This window comes from Plecotus auritus (assembly GCF_963455305.1).
Source record: "Plecotus auritus genome assembly, chromosome: 10".
NCBI lineage: Eukaryota > Metazoa > Chordata > Mammalia > Chiroptera > Vespertilionidae > Plecotus > Plecotus auritus.
Window position 1 is genome coordinate 21531685 of NC_137785.1, and position 18720 is coordinate 21550404.

An 18720-nucleotide genomic window follows, 5' to 3' on the forward strand; every position below is an offset into this window, starting at 1 on the left:
GGTCCAGGATTTGATTCCGGTCAAGGGCAGGTACCTCAATTGCAGACTCCTCCCTGGTGGGGTGCATGCAGGAGGCAACCAATCAATGAGTTTCTCTCACATTGATGTTTCTCTCTGTTTTTCCTTCTCTCTTCCTCTGTCTCTAAAATGGAAAAATATTATCGGCTGAGGACTTAAAAAGAAAAATAATAAACAAATAAAATAAATAAATAAAAGCTTTTTCTGGCCAGTTTGCTTCTTAAAAAATTGCAGAGTAAAACCTGTGTGTGTACATGCAGTTGTAAGCTGGACTTGAACAAGAATGTTTGAAAACAAGCCTTATAAAACAACTCGGGCCTCAGGGCTTTTGAGCCAGTTGTGGTTTGAATCCTGTTCTATTATTAGCTGGATGATCTGGGGGCAGGTCACCTCACTTGTCTATGTATCCATTTTATTATCTATTAATGAGGGTGACCCAGCACCTGAGTCCAGGAGTCTAGGGCAGTGTTTTACAACCTCAGCATTATTGCTATTTGGGAGAAGCTAATTTTCCCAGGGGGAAGGCTATATGGTGCATTGTAGGATGTTTTAGCAGCATCTGTGGCAAACCATTAGATGTAAGTAGCACCCACCTACAGCACTGACAAATCTTCAGAGATTGCCACATGCCCACTGATAGGAGGGGGTCACAAAAAATCACTCCCAGTTGAGAACCTCTGATCTCGGCTGTAGATATAAATGCATTGTGGATTCTGAGTGCTTACTTAGCACGGTTACTGGTTAAAATGTATTAAAATTACTTTACATCAAAATAAACGGCCTTAGAGATTGTTACAAGTCTATAATTTATAGGTATCTGGCAGAGTTCATGGGTTCAGCTTTGAGCCTGGTCTTACTTAGTGCAGAGAAGTTGATTGTGGAGTCATTCGTGGATTTTTTTCTTGCTGAGCTGGCTGCTGTAAGGAAATCAGTGATCTGGCAAATCATTCAGCGAGCCCCTCAGCTGCTCCGTGATGTGAGAGGAAGCCAAAGCTGAGGGTTGCTTTCCTGAAACTCTCATACAAAAGCCAGGGCTAGTGTAGGGCAAGAGAAGAGAGAACAAGATTGAGTAAATTACCTCTGTGCTAAATTGTATTAGACGCTTGTGGGCCCGAAGTTATTTAATCCCAAGGTTTGCAGGATGCAGGTATTAATTCCTTTTCTATATCAAGTACACTCTAGTCTGGGATTATCCAGCTGGTAAATGCTGGAGTCAGGATTGGAACCTGGTCTGTTTGTTTTACTCTAAGTTCTGTGTTCCTCTCACTTTTCCAGACTATCAAACAAGGGCAAAAGAACCACAGACCCTAATTTTAGTGCTTAAAGAATCATGAGGAGGTGTTAGCAATTCAGGGTTGCCTGTCTCTTACATCAAAACTTCTCAAATACTAATGTGTGTAGTGATCACCTGGGGATCTTTGTTTAAATGAAGATTTTGACTGGAAGGTCTGAAGGGGGTAGGGCTAAGATTCTACTTTTCTATGGAGCGTCCCCAAAAAATGTATACACACACTTTGAATAATTATAAAGTCAATGTTTATTAAAATGACATTTCATTTTCAAAATTGAGCTATCAGCTGTTCAAGTGTGTACACATTTTTTGGGGACACTCTGTATAATAGCTCCTAAGTAAATGCTATTGTCCTTAGGCAGCTTTTGTATAGAATCACCAGGAGGGACACTTAAAAACAGGAAATCAAAACTACAATGAGATCACATTTCACAGCCACTAGAATGGCTATAATAAAAAAACCAGAACACTGCCCTGGCTGGATGGCTCAGTTGGTTGGAGCATTGTCCAGTGCATCAAAGGGTTGGGGGTTCAATTCCTGGTCAGGGTCCATATGGGAGGTAATTGATAGATGTTTCTCTCTCTCTCTCTCTCCTTCTTCCCCTCCCTCCGTTTCTTCCATTCTCTTTCTAAAAATTAAAAAATCAATGGGAAAAATATCCTTGGGTGAGGATTAACAACAATAACAAATTGCACAGAACTATAAACACAGACATGACTGGTGAAAACTGAATAAGTTCTGTGCCTTGTACCAATGTCAGTTACATGGTTTTGATATCGTATTATAGTTATGCAAGGCATTATCATTAGAGGAAGCTGGGATAAGGGTAAACAGGATTATCAAGTACATTTTCTTTGCAATTTCCTGTGAATCTATAATTATTTCCAAACAAAAAGTTAAAAAATACTCCCTTTCAGACATGCTTAAGGAGGGAGAATTACCTAGCTCCCAGGTAGATCTTTGGATGTACAAAGGTCATAAGGTCTCCTAAAGTTTTGGTAAATAAAACTAAAAATTTTGAAGTTTGGCATGGGAGGCCAAAAAATGAAGGCCTGGCTTATTTGAAATTTTAAAAGATGAGAAAAGCCTCCTTGGACAAGCTGAGAGTAAGAAGCTAGGGAAATTCCTTGACAAGTGGAATAAGGGAAACTGAGCCAAAATAATTAAACAAGGCCAAACAATTTGAGCAATTTACAGCCAGCTAATCAATCACAAGGTTTTATCTTCCCTGACCAAGGACACTTAGGAGCAAATGGTTTACACTTTCCAGACTGTCCCAGGGCAGACCGGCCACGGTCCCAGTCCCTCTTCAATAATGTTCTTTACAAATAAAACTAACCAGAAAATAACCCTGGTTCCTTTATACACATGATGAATCAACATATTGAAGGACACATCTGAAAAGCTAATGAATATTCGGTTAAGACCCTCTCCTGAGGGGTGGGTGGAAGTGGAAGTGGAAGAGGGAATAGAGGGGATAAATGGTGATGGAAAAGAAAATAAAGAAGAAAAAAAGATCCTCTCCTGAGACCTCCCCTAGGGATTCCAGTCAGTCAAGGAAAGATAAAAAAGCCTCAAGACAAAGGATCCACAGTGTGCTCTTGCTAGAACATGCCCATGCCTTGTATCTTTGCTGATTTTCTCCTAAACTCTAAAGAACCCCTTGAGACTTCCAACAGGGGAGCAGTCGGCAGTGGCAGCTCAACCCAGGCTTACCCCGAAACCTGTCTCCAAGGCCCCCTTTTTTCTGACTTTCTCTCTCCTGTTGCTTCTTTTACCTTAAGCCCTTCCTTTGTTTTGAGGTCTCCAGCTTTAATAAATATACTCTCAAAATCACCTGGGATGGTATTCTTTCCTGCACAGTCAATAACCCACACCCTACCAGTAGGCCCTAGACAGACCTGCTCCTGGCCTAGACCCATCTGGTAATGGGGTCTGGTAACAAAGCTAGAGCTTTAGAAACATCTGCCAAGGCTGCAACCATTTTTTTTTTTTTTTTTAAATCCTCACCCGAGGACATGCATAGAGAGAGGAATGGAGGAAGGGAGAGAGGGAGGGAGAGCGAGAGTGAACCAGCTGGGGATTAAAGCCAAAACCCAGGTATGTGCCCTGACCAGGAATTGAACTGGCAATCTTTTGGTATTTGGAATGATGCCCAACCAACTGAGTCACACCAGCAGGGCCAGATGTGTTTTTTAAAAATTTAAAGCAAGACTCTCTGCCAGCAAAAAATATTATGACCGGTTTTACTGAGATACTTGCTTTATTGTGGGATTCTGGAATCGAACCCACAATATCACTGAGATATACCTGTATTTCCTAAAAGGAAGTTATGTGAGCCAGACCAAAGCTTTAATAATAATGTAAGAAAAATAATGATAATTAACATTCATTATTCTAGGTTTTTCTACTTCAATGCCTATGCTCTTCCCCACCCCAACCCCAAATTTTATCGAGGTATAATTCACATATAACATTGTATTAAAGTGTACAACATAATTATTTGATATATGTATATATTATGAAATGATTACGACAATTAGGTTAGCTAGCATCCATCATCTCACATAATTACAAATTTTTTCTTGTGATGAGAACATTTTAAAGCTTTACTTTCAGCACCTTTTAAGCATACAACACAGTATTAACTCTGGTTACCATGCAGTGCAGCAGGCCCTTGAATAATGTTGTTTCATACAACTAGTTTCATTATAATGGTGATGAGATGCTGTAGGGACTTAACTCATGTTCCTGTCAATTAGCCTATAGTAAAATTAGTTTCATTATACCTCTTCTCCTTAAAGTTGAAGACCTATCAATGATGTTAGTAAGGACATACTGTATATTACATCCCCAAATTTTATGTATGTTATAACTGGAAGTTTATACCTTTTGACCACCTTCACCCATTTTGCCCACCTCCTACCACCCACCTCTGGAAACCATCAATTTGTTCTCTGTATCTATGAGTTTGGTTTTTTAGGTTCCACATATGAGTGAGATCATATAGCATTTGTCTTTCTCTGTCTGACTTATGTAACTTAGTATAATGTACTCAGAATCCTCAAGGTTCATTCATGTTGTTGCAAATGGCAGGATTTCTTTTTTGTTTAATGGCTACATAATATTCCTTTGCATATATTAAACCACATTTTCTTTATCCACTCATCTGTTGATGAATACTTTGGTTGTTTCCATGTATTGGCTATTGTAAATAATGCTGCAATGAACATGGGGGTGCAGACACTATGCTCTTTTTTTTTCATTGAGATCATTGTACATTTATTTAAGTTGTAAGGAAGAGTATAAGAGATCTTATGTACCATTTACCCAGTTTCCTCTAATAGTAAAATTTTGCAAAACTATCTATGTAATAAAAGCCTAAGCAACCATTACAGTGGAATGACCAGAACAACTGGTCACTATGATGCACACTGACCTGCAGGTGGCAGGTGCTCAATGCAGGAGCTGCCCCCTGGTGTTCAGTGCACTCCCTCAGAGGGAGCGCTGCTCAGCCAGAAGCTGGGCTCACAGCTGGCCAGTGCAGTGGCGGTGGCAAGAGCCTCTCCTGCCTCCACAGCAGCACTAAGGAGCAGCGAGCAGGCAGGCAGTAAGGAGTGAGGGGTCCCGGACTGTGAGAGGGATGTCCATCTGCCGGCTTAGGTCTGCTCCCCGTCCCAGCCTATGAGAGGGCACAGGCTAGGCTGATGGACCACTCCCCACCCCCAGGCCATTTCACGCACCAGGCCTCTAGTAGTACAATATTATAACCAGAATATCCACCAATTTTATCCAGATTTTTTCCAGTTTTACTTATACTGTGTATATTTGGTTTCATACATTTTACCATCTCATATTTTATTTTATTTTTTTAAAATATATTTTATTGATAATTCACAGAGAGGAAAGGAGAGGGATAGAGAGCTAGAAACATCGATGAGAGAGAAACATCCATCAGCTGCCTCCTGCACACCTCCCACTGAGGATGTGCCCGCAACCAAGGTACATGCCCTTGACCGGAATCGAACCCGGGACCTTTCAGTCCGCAGGCCGATGCTCTATCCACTGAGCCAAACCGGTTTCGGCTGTAAGCTTATCTTACTAGTCCATCTCATATTTTAAAGTGCATTGTGTGATAGTTTTCAGATCAAGGCTAGATAGTTTAATTCAAAGTATGGTTTCATTAAGTGACTGGGAATGGACAATGTCTTTACTAAGATTGCCCTTTAAGAAACCAGATCACAGTCATTGCAGTCATGCTTTCCCCATATGAAGAAATGAGCTCAGTGTTTTGTGGGGGCCCAGGAAGGAGCTGAAAGCCTATTTAGAAACAAGAGTTTGTCCCACCAACTACAGACTTAAGGGAATGACTTAAGTATCCCTTAATAAATGATCATTAATAAATGTTAAATATGGGCATGAGACATATTTTGTAGTCTCCAATGCTCCTGCTGAAAACTTTAACTTTTGGATAGAGGTAGGATTCAGGCAAGACAGCTCAGGGCTAGGAAAATGTTCTTCCATGGATAAAGTATGCCCAACTGAAAGAAATCACTTGCAAAATTCTAAAGTTAGGGGAACAAAGACAAGCACATGTGCAAAACTAATCTCACGTTTGGTTTGGTGAGAATCACCAAAGCTGGGAAAACTGGTGAAACTGGGAAGCATGGAAAGGTAAGATCCTCCTCCCAACCCTAGCTAGTTGTGCAAATGTCCTAAGGATTATAGGCAGAGCAAAATACCCATGAAGTCATCTCTGGCATTTGCTGAAAATGTCTATGGTCTCTTGAAGCAAGATGGTTGCTTTAAAAAAATTTTTAAATTGAGATATAATTGATATACAATAAACTGCTCATATTTAAAGTACACAATTTGATAAATTTAGACATATGTACGTACTCAGGAAACCATCACCACACAATCAAGATAGTGAGCACGTCCATCATCCCCCCAAACTTTCTTCTTCCCCTTTCCACTCCCACCCCGATCCCATAGCAGATAATACTTAGAGGATGATAAAATGGAAACATCAGACTTGATTATTTTTTTCTTCCATTATTTCCATAGGAGGGGTCCCATTTTTAAAGATGGCGGCCTATGGCTCATCCAAGGCAGCTCTGACCATGTTTTCGGCAGTCATGAGACAAGAGCTTTCCAAATGGGAAGTGAAAGTCTCTAACATCCAGCCTGGAGGCTTCAAAACAAGTAAGTATCTGAGCCTAAGAGCCTTGCAATGGTCCTCCTAGGAGGGATGCTAAAGGTCCTCTGTTCTGCTCAAACTGAATGTCTCAGAAGTCAACTAAAGAGGGGTTGGTATGGATGGGCCTCTTTTAAGAATATAGGGGCAAGTGCTGGGTTCTTTTTTCCAGTCTATGGTTGCTCCCCTGCATTCTTCCACGAAGGAGTTACGTTTTAATGTCATGTGTTTTATAACCACCACCTCCTCCCCTCTGACCCACTTGTTTTCTACCCTGGGAGGAGGTGGCCATCCTCCCCTCTCTCCTTCCTGAATTTCTGAACTCTGAGCAGATGCAGACCACCCCCATGGCTCAGTGCTTAGTCCTGAGCCATCAAACATTTAATCTTTAAAAAGCCCATCTAATAAAAGACCATAAAATGGGAGGGATTGCTAACTTACTAAAGACCAAACCCAGAGGTTTTAATGTTAACCAGGAGGATCATGACTGAGTGAAAGGCCTCGTTTGGGAGGGAGACGGAGAGAAAGAGGCTTGGGCCACCCATGGTGAAAGGGTAGATCAGGGCTGTATGAATGAAGGAAAGATAAGGATTGAAAGGATTTTCCACGTTGGGGACTCATTGAGTGGAGAGGAGAAATGAATGGATCAAAGATAATGCCAAATGTGACAGACTGAGAGACTGGTATAGAAGACATGACACCAAGAGCAGAAAGTTGACTGACAGCAAGTGTGAGGGGTAAATGATGAATTTGACTTTGAGCCTGACAGGAGGATCGAGGGTTTGGTGGCACAGCCAAAGGAAACTTCCAACACAGAGAGAAAACCTCCAGCTAAGCTACAGTTGTAAGGATTCACCGAAATTGTTATGGCTAACATTTTGGGGGAGCTGTTCTTCTCAGAAAGTAGCCACGTTCTACATATTCTTTCCTGATGTTGTTGATCTTATTCATTTTTAAATTGAGAAATATATCATACATACATAGTTTAACAAATTATTATAAAAACTCATGTCCTTAACATCCAGAAAAAAAAAATGAAACATTTCCAGCCCCCAGAAACCCCTATATGATCCTCTCCAGTCATAGCCTTCTCCCATTCCCAAAACATGCCCACTCTCTTACTTTTTGTAATATTTTATTTGTTTTTCTTTACAATGATATATCCATATACGCATCCCCAAACAACAGAGTTTGGCTATACTGGTTCCTGAACTTTGAATGGAATCAACATGTTTATATTCTATTGTGTCTGGCTTCTTTCACTCAATGTTGTTTCCACAATTCATCTAAGTTGTGTGTAGCTGTGGTTCATTCATTTTCATTGCTATATAGTATTCTGTGAATATGCCACAATTTTTCTATAGTTGATGGGATATTTGGGTCACTTTGGACAATTATGAAGAATTCTTCCATGAACCTTCTGTCACATGTACTGTGGTGTACGTGTACATGATTTTTTCTTACGACACATACCCAGGAGTGGAATGACAAGATCATAGAGTTTAATTATCTTCCACTTTACTGGATATTACCAAACTGTTTTCTAAAATATTGTTTCAATTTATAGCCTCACCCTTCCCATATAAGTCTTATATGTCTTAGTCTGCATCATAGTTCTGAGGGACAGGTTTAATTGACCTGATTCTCCAGGTGAGGACACTGAAGTGAGGTGGGTAATATACACCCAGTAGGGTGTGTGGCTCACCATGAAGGTGAGGAATTTGAAACCAGATCCTTAAGTGTAGTGCTGGATTCTTTCTTTCCTACTAGACTGCCCTCAGTTTAAAGCTGATATTTGATGGGCTCTCTGAAGGCAGGAGGCTAAGACAATGGAGGGCTGAGGACTCAAGTTGGAGAATAATGCTTGAAGGAGCGGGGAGGGCAAGAATAAGAATCTTCAGGGACACAGAAAGTTTCTGAAGACATTCAAGGAGACACACCAGATTTTTTCTAGTGTCCTGCAATGAAAACGGCTAAAACATATTGTATGCTTAGCCGGTTTTAAGCACTTGGCATGCACAATTTCACTTAATTCTATGAAGCAAGCATTGTAATAATCACATTTTATAGGGAGAAAACTGAGGCTCAGAGAATTTAAGGAATTTCCCAAGTCACAGAGCTGATATGAGGCAATATGAGGCAGAGATGGGTTTTGGATCCAGATAGTTTTAACAATTTCATTGTGTATAGTCCAAAGTGGCAGGGGATGGGTGAGTGAGTGTCAGAAGTGGCAGATGAAGGTTGATAAAGGGCTGGTGGCTTTGACACCAATAAAGAGAGCTTTGGGGAATCAAAATAGAGTACCCACAAGAATGGTTAGAAAGTCCATGAGGTATTTAAAAATGAAGTAGAGAGGGAGAGGAATCCCCTAGCCGGTGAAAGCAGAGACTGGGGGGAGGTAGTTGGAGGAACAATAGTTCACACAAACATGTTTTTCATGACTCAGAAACCTCCAGAATAATTGTCAGGGTAATCATTTCTTTAAATACTGCATGTGCCTTCAGAAAAAGAAATGAGCAATTGAAACCCCGGTTACATTCCCATGAGTGTAATTGGATTTCACTGGCTTGCATTTCAGAGTGAGGCTCCCCCACAGTCCTGATACTGAGGAGTCAACCAAGCTCGCAAACAAAGGCTCATCCCCACAGCAATCCCTGAGGAATCACATACTTTGCAGGAGGGAGCATGAATTGCAGCAATCTTTCTGGAAAAAAATCAGGCAGTAGCAATTAAAATTCAAAATGCATGTGCCTTTTGACCAGGGGACCACAGTTTGGGGACTGTAACCTACAGAAGTAAATGCTGAAATACAAAAGGGTATAATATGCAAGGCAGTTTATGGTAGAGCCGCCTAAAATGGTGAAACCTAGGAAGGACTTTGATTTAGATGTGGTTGACTAAAAGCTATTTGATGGAAAATTCTGCTGCTCTGGTTTCAATCTATAGCCATTGATCAAAGGCAGATATGTGATTTATTACTAAGCAAAAGCAAGCAAACATGAAAACAAATTCCTTTTTGTTTTTTGTTTATTCCTGGTAAAACAGAATTGACCCAAAGCCTTTTATATGTTTATATGTTTGTATGAACAAGGGAGAAATGTAGAAAGATACACAAAACTATAGGTTGCCTCAAGAGATTAACTTTACAAGCATATACACCTTCTTACCCGAGGCTATTTTTTCCATTGATCCTTAGGGAGAGAAAGAGAAACATCGACATGAGAGAGACACATCAATTGGTTGCCTCCCACATGAGCCCTGACAGGGGCCAGGGATCAAACCTGCAACTGAGGTACCTGCCCTTGGCCAAGAATTGAACCCGCAACCCTTTGGTCCATGGGTCAATACTCCATGAGTCAAACTGGCCAGAGCTACATATATATATATATATATATATATATATATATATATATATATACACATACATACACACACATGTATATTACATATTATAGTGTGTACATTATATATTTTTTCTTTTTTTAAAATCCTCACCTGAGGATATTTTTTCCATTGATTTCTAGAGAAAGTGGAAGAGAGGGTGAAAGAGAGGGAGGAGTGGGGGGGAGAGAGAAATTGATTGGTTGCCTCCCCCATGAGTCCCTGCCAGGGCTGGGGAACCTGCAATAGAGGTAATTGCCCTTGCCTGGAATCGTACCTGCGACCCTTTGGTCTGTAGGCTGATGCTCTAACCACCTAGCTAACCGGCCAGGGCTGTACATTATATTATATGTTGTATATAATAGTCATGAACTGTTTGTACTGAACTGTTTGTGACAGCACAATTTCTAAGCGCTCCAAATTGAAAACAGCTCAGATACCCATCACAGTATAATGGATAAGCAATTTACGGCATATATATACAATGGAAAACTCTGCAGCTATGAGAACGACCACACAATATCATAGATGAACCTCTCCTTATATAATTGATTCCACTTATATAATGTCCAAAGCCAGGCACTCTATTCTGTTCATTGGGACAGTGGCTCATGGGAAGGGGGCTTAGAGTGGGGGCTTGAGGATGGTTTGTCCTTTTCTCTTTTTTTATCAATATATTTTTATTGATTTCAGAGAGAGGGAGAGAGAGATTGAAACATCAATGATGAGAGAGAATTATTGATTGGCTGCCTCCGGCACACCCCCTACTGGGGATCGAGCCTGCAACCCAGGCATGTGCCCTTGATTGGAATGGAACCCGGGACCCTTCTTCAGTCTGCAGGCTGAAGCTCCATCCATTGAGCCAAACCGGATAGGGCAGTTTGTCCTTTTCTTGATCTGGTTGCTGGTTATACGGGCTATTCAGTTTGTGAAAACCCTGTCATCTGTGCAGTTTTCTGTAAAAAATAAAAATAAAAATAATATATATAATAAATATTATAAAGTACATATTTGAAAGGGTGGTTGGGAATGCTGGTCCTTCTCAACAGAAGACAATTCACAAGGGCCCGCTTCCCATTAGGGGTCAGCCATACCTGTTCTGGCCCTGCAGCATCTGAGCCTCCCTTTCCTCTGGCATCTCAGGTATCACAGGCACGAGAGAAATGTGGGACAAGCTGGAGAAAGACATCCTGGACCACCTCACCCCTGACGTGCAGGAGGAGTACGGCCAGGACTATATCCTTGCGCAAAAGAATGTTTTCAACGAAGTCTTTACTTACGCCAGCTCTGACGTGTCCCCTGTGCTCCAGGACATCCAGCACGCCATCTCTGCTAAGAGACCCTTCACCTTTTACACGCCGGGGTCAGGGGCTTACCTGTGGTTCTGCTTTGTTTCTTTTAGCCCAACTGGCATATTTGATTATTTTAACAAAAAATTAAGTTTCTTTAATAATGGCACACCTAGGATACTTAGCATGCCTAATCGGAAGAATAAGGCCATGTAGGCAAATACATGAAAAACGTTGTCGTCTTGGAGTGAAAGAGAAGCCAGAGTTTCCCATTAAAGTTGTGGTTTCCTATCTTGCATTTCCTGTGAACTCTGTTGGGTGAATGGGACCAATGTACTGGTGAGAAGGCTGAAGGTTAGAAATGACTGCCATGAAGAGCACTGATTGAGTGCCAACTCTGCACCAGATACATTCCAGGTATTCTCTCAATCTAGTTCTCATCAGAGAACTGAGGTAGGTATCCTCACCCCTACATAATGGGTAAGAAAATTAAGGATCAGGGAGGTTAGGTTTGTAGTTTATTGTCACACAGCTAGCAAAAGGCAGAGCTAGAATTGAAATCCAGATTGGACTACACCAGTGGTTGGCAAACACATTAGTCAACAGAGCCAAATATTAACAGTACAACGATTGAAATTTCTTTTGAGAGCCAAATTTTTTAAACTTCTTCTAATGCCACTTCTTCAAAATAGACTCGCCCAGGCTGTGGTATTTTGTGGAAGAGCCACACTCAAGGGGCCAAAGAGCCATATGTGGCTCGCGAGCCGCAGTTTGCCGACCACTGGACTACACTGTCTGCCAGGAGAGAAGGAAGTGAAGAGAGATGATGACTTAAAGAAAAGGAGTGGGGAGGAAGGGGGAGAAGAGAAGTATGAAATGGCAAGGACCATCGTCAAATGGAGTCTTTCTCACTGTGCACTGATATCCCACAGTAACTACTTCATTTAAAATATTAGATTTATTGTATATAATCAGTGCATTGTGCTCCTCTTTCTTCTTTTACCAAAAGCCCTGGAGAGAATATGATGAGGTCTCCCATCTCAAGCAAAGCCCCAGAGGCCTTTTGGCAGTCCCAGGACATGTGAATGGTTGGTGTGGTATCCCTAGTAACCATCCCTGTCACCTCCATCTGAGCATCCCAGGATGGAAAGCCAGCATTATTGCTACAGAAGCCTGGCTGAAGGGAGCAATGTCAGATACTAAAAGAGGTATTACCAAATTCACCTGGGGTAGGCAAAGGGGGAGGATCTGGTGAACAGAGAGGGCATAAAAGGAATTAGAACAAATATCAACTTGTTACGAGGGATGCAAAGGTCCAGACACCTTGCTCATGGCAAACTCCCTGTGCCCCATTTCCTTTTTGGAATGTGCAGGTTCTTTTTTTATTTTCCATTCTCATGAAGATTTTAAAGAGTAAATAAACTGATAGTGCTCTGTGATTTTCTCCAAAAGAAAATAATAAATAACAATATAGTGAAATAAATAGTTAGGAAATTATTACTACATTATATATATTTATTTTTCAATTACAGTTTACATTCAATAGTATTCTGTATTAGTTTCAGATGTACAGCATAGTGGTTAGAAAATCATGTATTTTACAGAGTGGTCCCTTGATGTTTCAAATCCTCATCTAGCCCCATACATAGTTGTTATGATATTATTGACTATAATCCCTGTGCTATACTTTACATCCCTGGGACTGTTCTGTAACTACTGATTTGTACTTCTTGATCTCTTCACCATTTTTACCCAGCCCTCCCAACCCCCATTCCTTCTGACAACAGTCTATTCTCTAATATAATACATTTTTAATAGCTGGTCATGTCAACTGCTCAGTGGTTCTCCACTATTGCTTCAGGACAAAACATAAAGAAAATAAAAAAATCAGGTTAAGTATTGATTTCCAAAATAAGCACTTTATAGAGATAAGAGTTGTCAAGGCCAACACTTCCATTTGCAGAGTTCAGACATATAGAGGACGAAGGGTGTGTATAATCTGCAGTCTAGAGTTTGGAGAAGGACTGAGAATTGTGTGTTTTATGATTAGCCAGTGTTGCAGAAGATGCTGTGGTTGCTGAGCCCTGGCCAGTGTGGCACCGTTGATTAGAGCATTGTTCCATGCACCAAAAGGTGGCGGGTTCGATTCCTGATCAGGGCACATTCCCAGATTGCAGGTTTGATCCCAGTTGGGGCGCCTGTGGGAGGCAGCCAATCCATGTTTCTCACGTGGATTTTTCTCTTGCTCTTGCTCTTGCTGTCACTCTTGCTCCCTTTCTCTCTCTAGAATCAATAAAGAAAAAGGTGTGGTCCATGCACCTGCAGCATCAGCATCACTTGAGAACCTATTAGACATGTAGATTCTCACGAGCCAACCCTATTGCATTTCAGGTTCCTTTGGCTGCTGTAACATTACCAATTAGTCAGTCTGCCAGAGTTATTGTGCTACAGTTCTGGAGGTCAGAATTCTGAAATAGCTTTCACTGGGGTAAAATCAAATTGTCAGCAAGGCTCGTTCCTTCTGGAGGCTGCAGAGTAGAATTCATTTCTTGTCTTTTTCAGCTTCCAAAGGCCTCTATATTCCTTTGCTATGGCTACATCACTCCAACATCTGCTTCCATCCTCTCATTTCCTCTGACTCTGACCCTCCTGCCTCCCTCTTATAGGAACCCTTGTGATGACATTGGCCCACCCAGATAATCCAGGATAATTTCCCCATTTTAAAATCCTTAATTTAATCACATCAGCAAAATCCCTTTTACTGTGTGAGCCAATACCTTTCCTTTACACTATTTTAAATTGGGCTTCAATCTTTTGCAATAGAATTAATTCCTGACAAATACACACTCTAGGGAAGGGTTCAATGAAGAATAAGGACTAAAATAAATGCTTGGCAGAAAAAAAAAAATAGGTAAGACAACAATGTCCTAGGGGAGAAAGAAAGAAACCAAAGAAAAAAGGGATATTAAGGTGGGTGATATTATTATTCATTAGCCCTCTTTTATAGAAAAGCATTTTTTTCCAATTGCAACTTCTTTGGGGCTTTATCCCCAAAGCCTGTAAGCATGGCTCTTCTGAAACAAGGTGAAACAAAATCCTTAATGAGCTCAGAGTGGAAACCAAATATTTCAGCTGATCTCTGGCAATTCTAGACTCTTGGAATCATTCTTGGCAAGGATAACAGTGTATAGTACACTGCATCTAGCATGGTAGAATAATTAGTCTTGGGTCATCAAAAAACTTTTACCACCTTGCAAAACTTGGAGATGACTAAAGAGAGAATCCCAGCCATGAAAAACAGGAAAATCAACAAGCAAATTGAAGGCTTTTATCCTAAACTATTTGTTCTTCTCAGGTCATTCTATCTGTATGAGGGTGTTCTGGTCACCAGGTAATTGCCCAGGGAATTTACCACAGATATATTTTTGTTTAGCTTCACTTTCTGTTCTTCCTCCTATTTTGACAATAGGCAATTATTCACTGCTGCATGTAATGGAACCTCTTTCTTTGGCATTGCCCTGTGCTCTCTCTCCTGACCATCCAAGATGAACTGATTCTACATAGAGAAGGTACTAACTCGAAACGTGCCATTTTTTTTATTTGGGTATGAATTTTAGGCAAGATAAATATTTGTGCAAGAAGTTGTCATTGATGAACACAAAACTCACACTTTTATCTTGAATACCCATGGTGAATAGCAAAACAGGAATGAAAAGTCAGAGGAGGGGTAGGCCAATACATGTCACTGGCATTGTAATGCTGGATTTGGTAGGCAAGTTTGGGGGGCTCTGTTCAGCATCCACTTACCTTCCTATGTGGAAGTCATTCCCCAAGGTGTGAGAGATCTTGGTGGAAAACAGGGCTTTTCCTCTAACTACAGAAGCCAGAGGTCTAAATCCTGCCTCTTTCAGTATCTTAGCCTCTAGAATTTGGGCATCACAAACAAATGTATGACCTTCCTAGGATATGGAATGTCAACTGAAGGATATGAAGAGTACTGGTGGCAGTCTCCCATGAATAGTAGTTGTATCTCCTCTTTCTTGGGGACACTTGGTCCCAACAACCCAATTTTTCAAGCCTGATCTTCTAGCCTTGCCTTGATTATGTGAATCATATATCCTATATAATAAAGAGCTAATATGCTAATTAGACCGAATGGCGGAACAACCTTCTGGAACGACCAGTGGGGGGTGGGGGGAGGCACGAGGCAGCAGGGGCCTCGAGGGCCAAACCCCTTGCACGAATTTCGTGCAGTGGGCCTCTAATATATATATGTATATATGTATATGTATATGTATATGTATATGTATATGTATATGTATATGTATGTGTGTGTGTGTGTGTATATATATATATATATATATATATATATATATATATTCAAGTAACTCATATTTTGTTCAAAGACAGCCAGAACTCAATTTCTGTTACTTGCAACCACAACATTCTAATTTATATCATCTTCATCACCACAACACACAAATCCATTCCTGAAACACATCCCACATATTCATGGGTCCTTAGTATAAATGGCTCCAAGAAGGATGCATCCTCTACAGAGAGGGAAGCTGTGTATATTTCCCCTGTGGACCATCACAGTAGCTCTCTTCTCCTCTTTGCTCTGTCTAGGACTCTGCCCCACCTATAGGGACACAGTAGGATGGAGCCCCAGGCAGATCCTGGATGTCCATCTCTTCTTTTTGGTTTCTACTGAAAAAACATCTTCACAATCCCAGATCCTGAAGTGGCCTCCCCCAGAGTGAAGGCTGTGGGCTATACTCCAAGGGGTGAGACTAAGATTTGACCTGGACAGGTTAAGAGAATTGAAAGAGAAAAAGTCGTTTAAGGAAACACTTTTCAGAGAGGCTTACAAAAAGAACTGGGTGGACTCTACTAGTCTCTTGCTGCTTAAAGACCAAAGGCTTGCTCTCCCCTCCCCCTGCATAGTGTTTAGTTTTGTGTTTGGAATTCTGGCTAATATTGCTCCAAAAATGTCACATTCTTGGTGGCAGAGCAGCAAGGTGGTATAACAAGGGCATTTTGGAGTTACACAGTGTTATGAACTGAATGTGTCCCAAAAAATTCATATGTTGAAATTTTAACCCTCAGTGTGATGGTATTAGGAGGTGGCACCTTCAGGAAGTGATTAGGTCATGAGAGTGGAGCCCTTGTGATGAGATTAGAGCCCCTACAAGAAGTGAAAGGAGAGAGAGCATGCTTTTCTCTCTGCCATGTGAAGATACAAGAAGATGGCCACCTGCAAACCAGGAAACAGGCCCTCACCAGAAGCCAGATCTGCCAGACCTTGATCTTGAACTTCCAAAACTCAAGCACTGTGAGAAATAAATGGTTGTTGTTTAAACCACCCAGTCTAAGTTATTTTGTTATTCCAGCTAGAACTGACTTGGGTTCAAATCCTGAGTCTTCTGTTCAACAATTGGGTGACCATAAGCAAGATTTTTAACTTCTCCGCATCTTAAGGTTTTTCTTTCTTTCTACTCTAAAAACAGGGGCAATGGTCATGCTAATCTCATAAAGTTGTGATGACGAGATAGGATAGTAATGCAAAGGGTTTAGTAATAATGCCTGGCATTGAACCAGGGTCTCATATATGTAGGAATGATCATTGTTTTCTTTTTCTTTGTATCTAAAATGAGCACATTTTCTGTGGAGACGAGGTCACATTGGTATGTCCTTTCTAGGTTGAAGTCCAATGATGGGAAGGCCAATGTGGCCCTGAATCTTTGCAGCCAGGACTTACAGAACACTCTGACCCAAATGGGGACTACCACTGCTGATTGACTAATGCCCCTCCCTCCTATGAGAGCACAGGGAGTCTTTCATGGGCAAACAATAAAATTTGTACCTCTTACTCTTCCTGATAATGATTTCTATTGCCTTTTATTTAATCTAACAATAATTTATGGCTTCCTGTGTGCTGCCAGAAACTTTGCTGAGCAATTTACTTGGATTAACCAATTCAAGCCTTACAGCAACCTCATGCATAGGTACTATCATCCATTTTAATTTTTGTTTTATTAAAAATACTTTTTAAATTTATTTTAGGGAGAGAGAGTGACATCAATTTGTTGTTCTACTTGTTTATGCATTCATTGGTTGATTCTTGTATGTGCCCTGACCAAGGAATCAAACCTGCAATCTTGGCATATCGGGGACAATGAGCTACTTGGCCAGGGCTCATCATCTCCATTTTTAGATTAGAAATCAGGCTTAGCAGTTGACTTACCCAAAGTCGCATAGCTAGCATGTAGTAGAACAAAGTTATTTTTTTTAAATTGGGTTAAAATACATGTAACATCAAATTTACTATTTTACCCATTTTTAATGTACAAGTCAGTAGCATTAAGTACATTCACAAAGTTGTACAACCATCACCAGTCTCCATTTCCAGAACTTTTCCATCATCCCAAGAATTGAGCTTTTAAAGCTGAGTTTAACTTCTAATTCGTGAAAGGAGCAATTGTGTAGTGGTTAAGAGCATGAATTCTTCCAGGGTTCAAATCTCAGTTCTGCCATTGATAAGCTATGAGATCTGGAGAAGTTACTTATGCCTAGTGCCTCAGCACCTTCATCTGAAATGGAGAGGATGGTAATTAATGGTGTCTCTTTCCTAGAGTGGTTATCATATTAAATAACTTAAGTTATATTAAGTACTTAGAACTCACCTGGTAAGTAGTAGGCACACAATAAGCATTGGTTATTATTGTTCCATGCTGGTAATTATGGGGTGCTGTAGGAATGATGGGACAGGAGCTAGAATAGGGCAGTAGGAAAGATGTTGGGATGTGGAGGGGGTTTGGGACTATATAACATTTTATTCAAGCTGACTTCTTTGAATTGGACTTCAAGTGATATATCGCTTATTTACATGTTGGGTGGGATTTCATTAGATCACTAAAATTTCCTCTGGTGTTGAAAGGCAACATGACCTCTCTCATCACTAGAGAACTGGGTGGCCCCAGCAGTCTACTATATAATAATACATATGAACATCTCTACTGACAGAGCTGGCTCCCTGGTAGATGAAGAGCCTGGGATGAGCTGCAGAATATAAGCCTGTGTAGACAACATCCTCAAACCCCTCTCCTCCTCTGAACTCCAGGCCAGGAACCTAAAACACATGACTTCCACTTCACTTACCTCTCCTTTCACATGTCAAGGAATAATTTTCAGAAGATATTGAAATATCATGCAAATTCACAATGAGCATGCATCAAAGTTTTCTTTAACTCATTGAGAAAGCCAGCAGGATGCAGAGAGGATTTTAGAAACTGATATGTAAAATATAGTGCTCTTATAATAAAAGGATGCTGGAATTAGATACAAAATTGGTCAAGGTTCTACAAAGCAATACTCTATATTCTTTGGCTCTATATTCTCTACTGATCAGAATGCATCTCCACTGGATAAAAATAATTTGAACCCTGTACATTTTCTTCAAATTAATATCTACTGGGTCCTAGTTAATATATAAGTCATAAGTTGAACAAAGTCCCATTTCCTTAGAGTTAAGTAGTCCTAA

The 18720-nt window shown here is 40.7% G+C and overlaps 1 protein-coding gene across 1 annotated transcript in view; it reads left to right on the plus strand.

The window, feature by feature from the left end:
- Nucleotides 1-11467, plus strand: part of HSD17B2 (hydroxysteroid 17-beta dehydrogenase 2) — a 58872-nt gene extending 47405 nt beyond the window's left edge. Inside the window, exons 4-5 of the mRNA XM_080646058.1 lie at nt 6378-6515; nt 11032-11467. Coding sequence (XP_080502184.1) covers nt 6378-6515; nt 11032-11393 — 500 coding nt within the window. The 3' untranslated portion in view covers nt 11394-11467. The remainder of the gene's footprint in view (nt 1-6377; nt 6516-11031) is intronic.
- The last annotated feature ends 7253 nt before the right edge of the window (nt 11468-18720 follow it).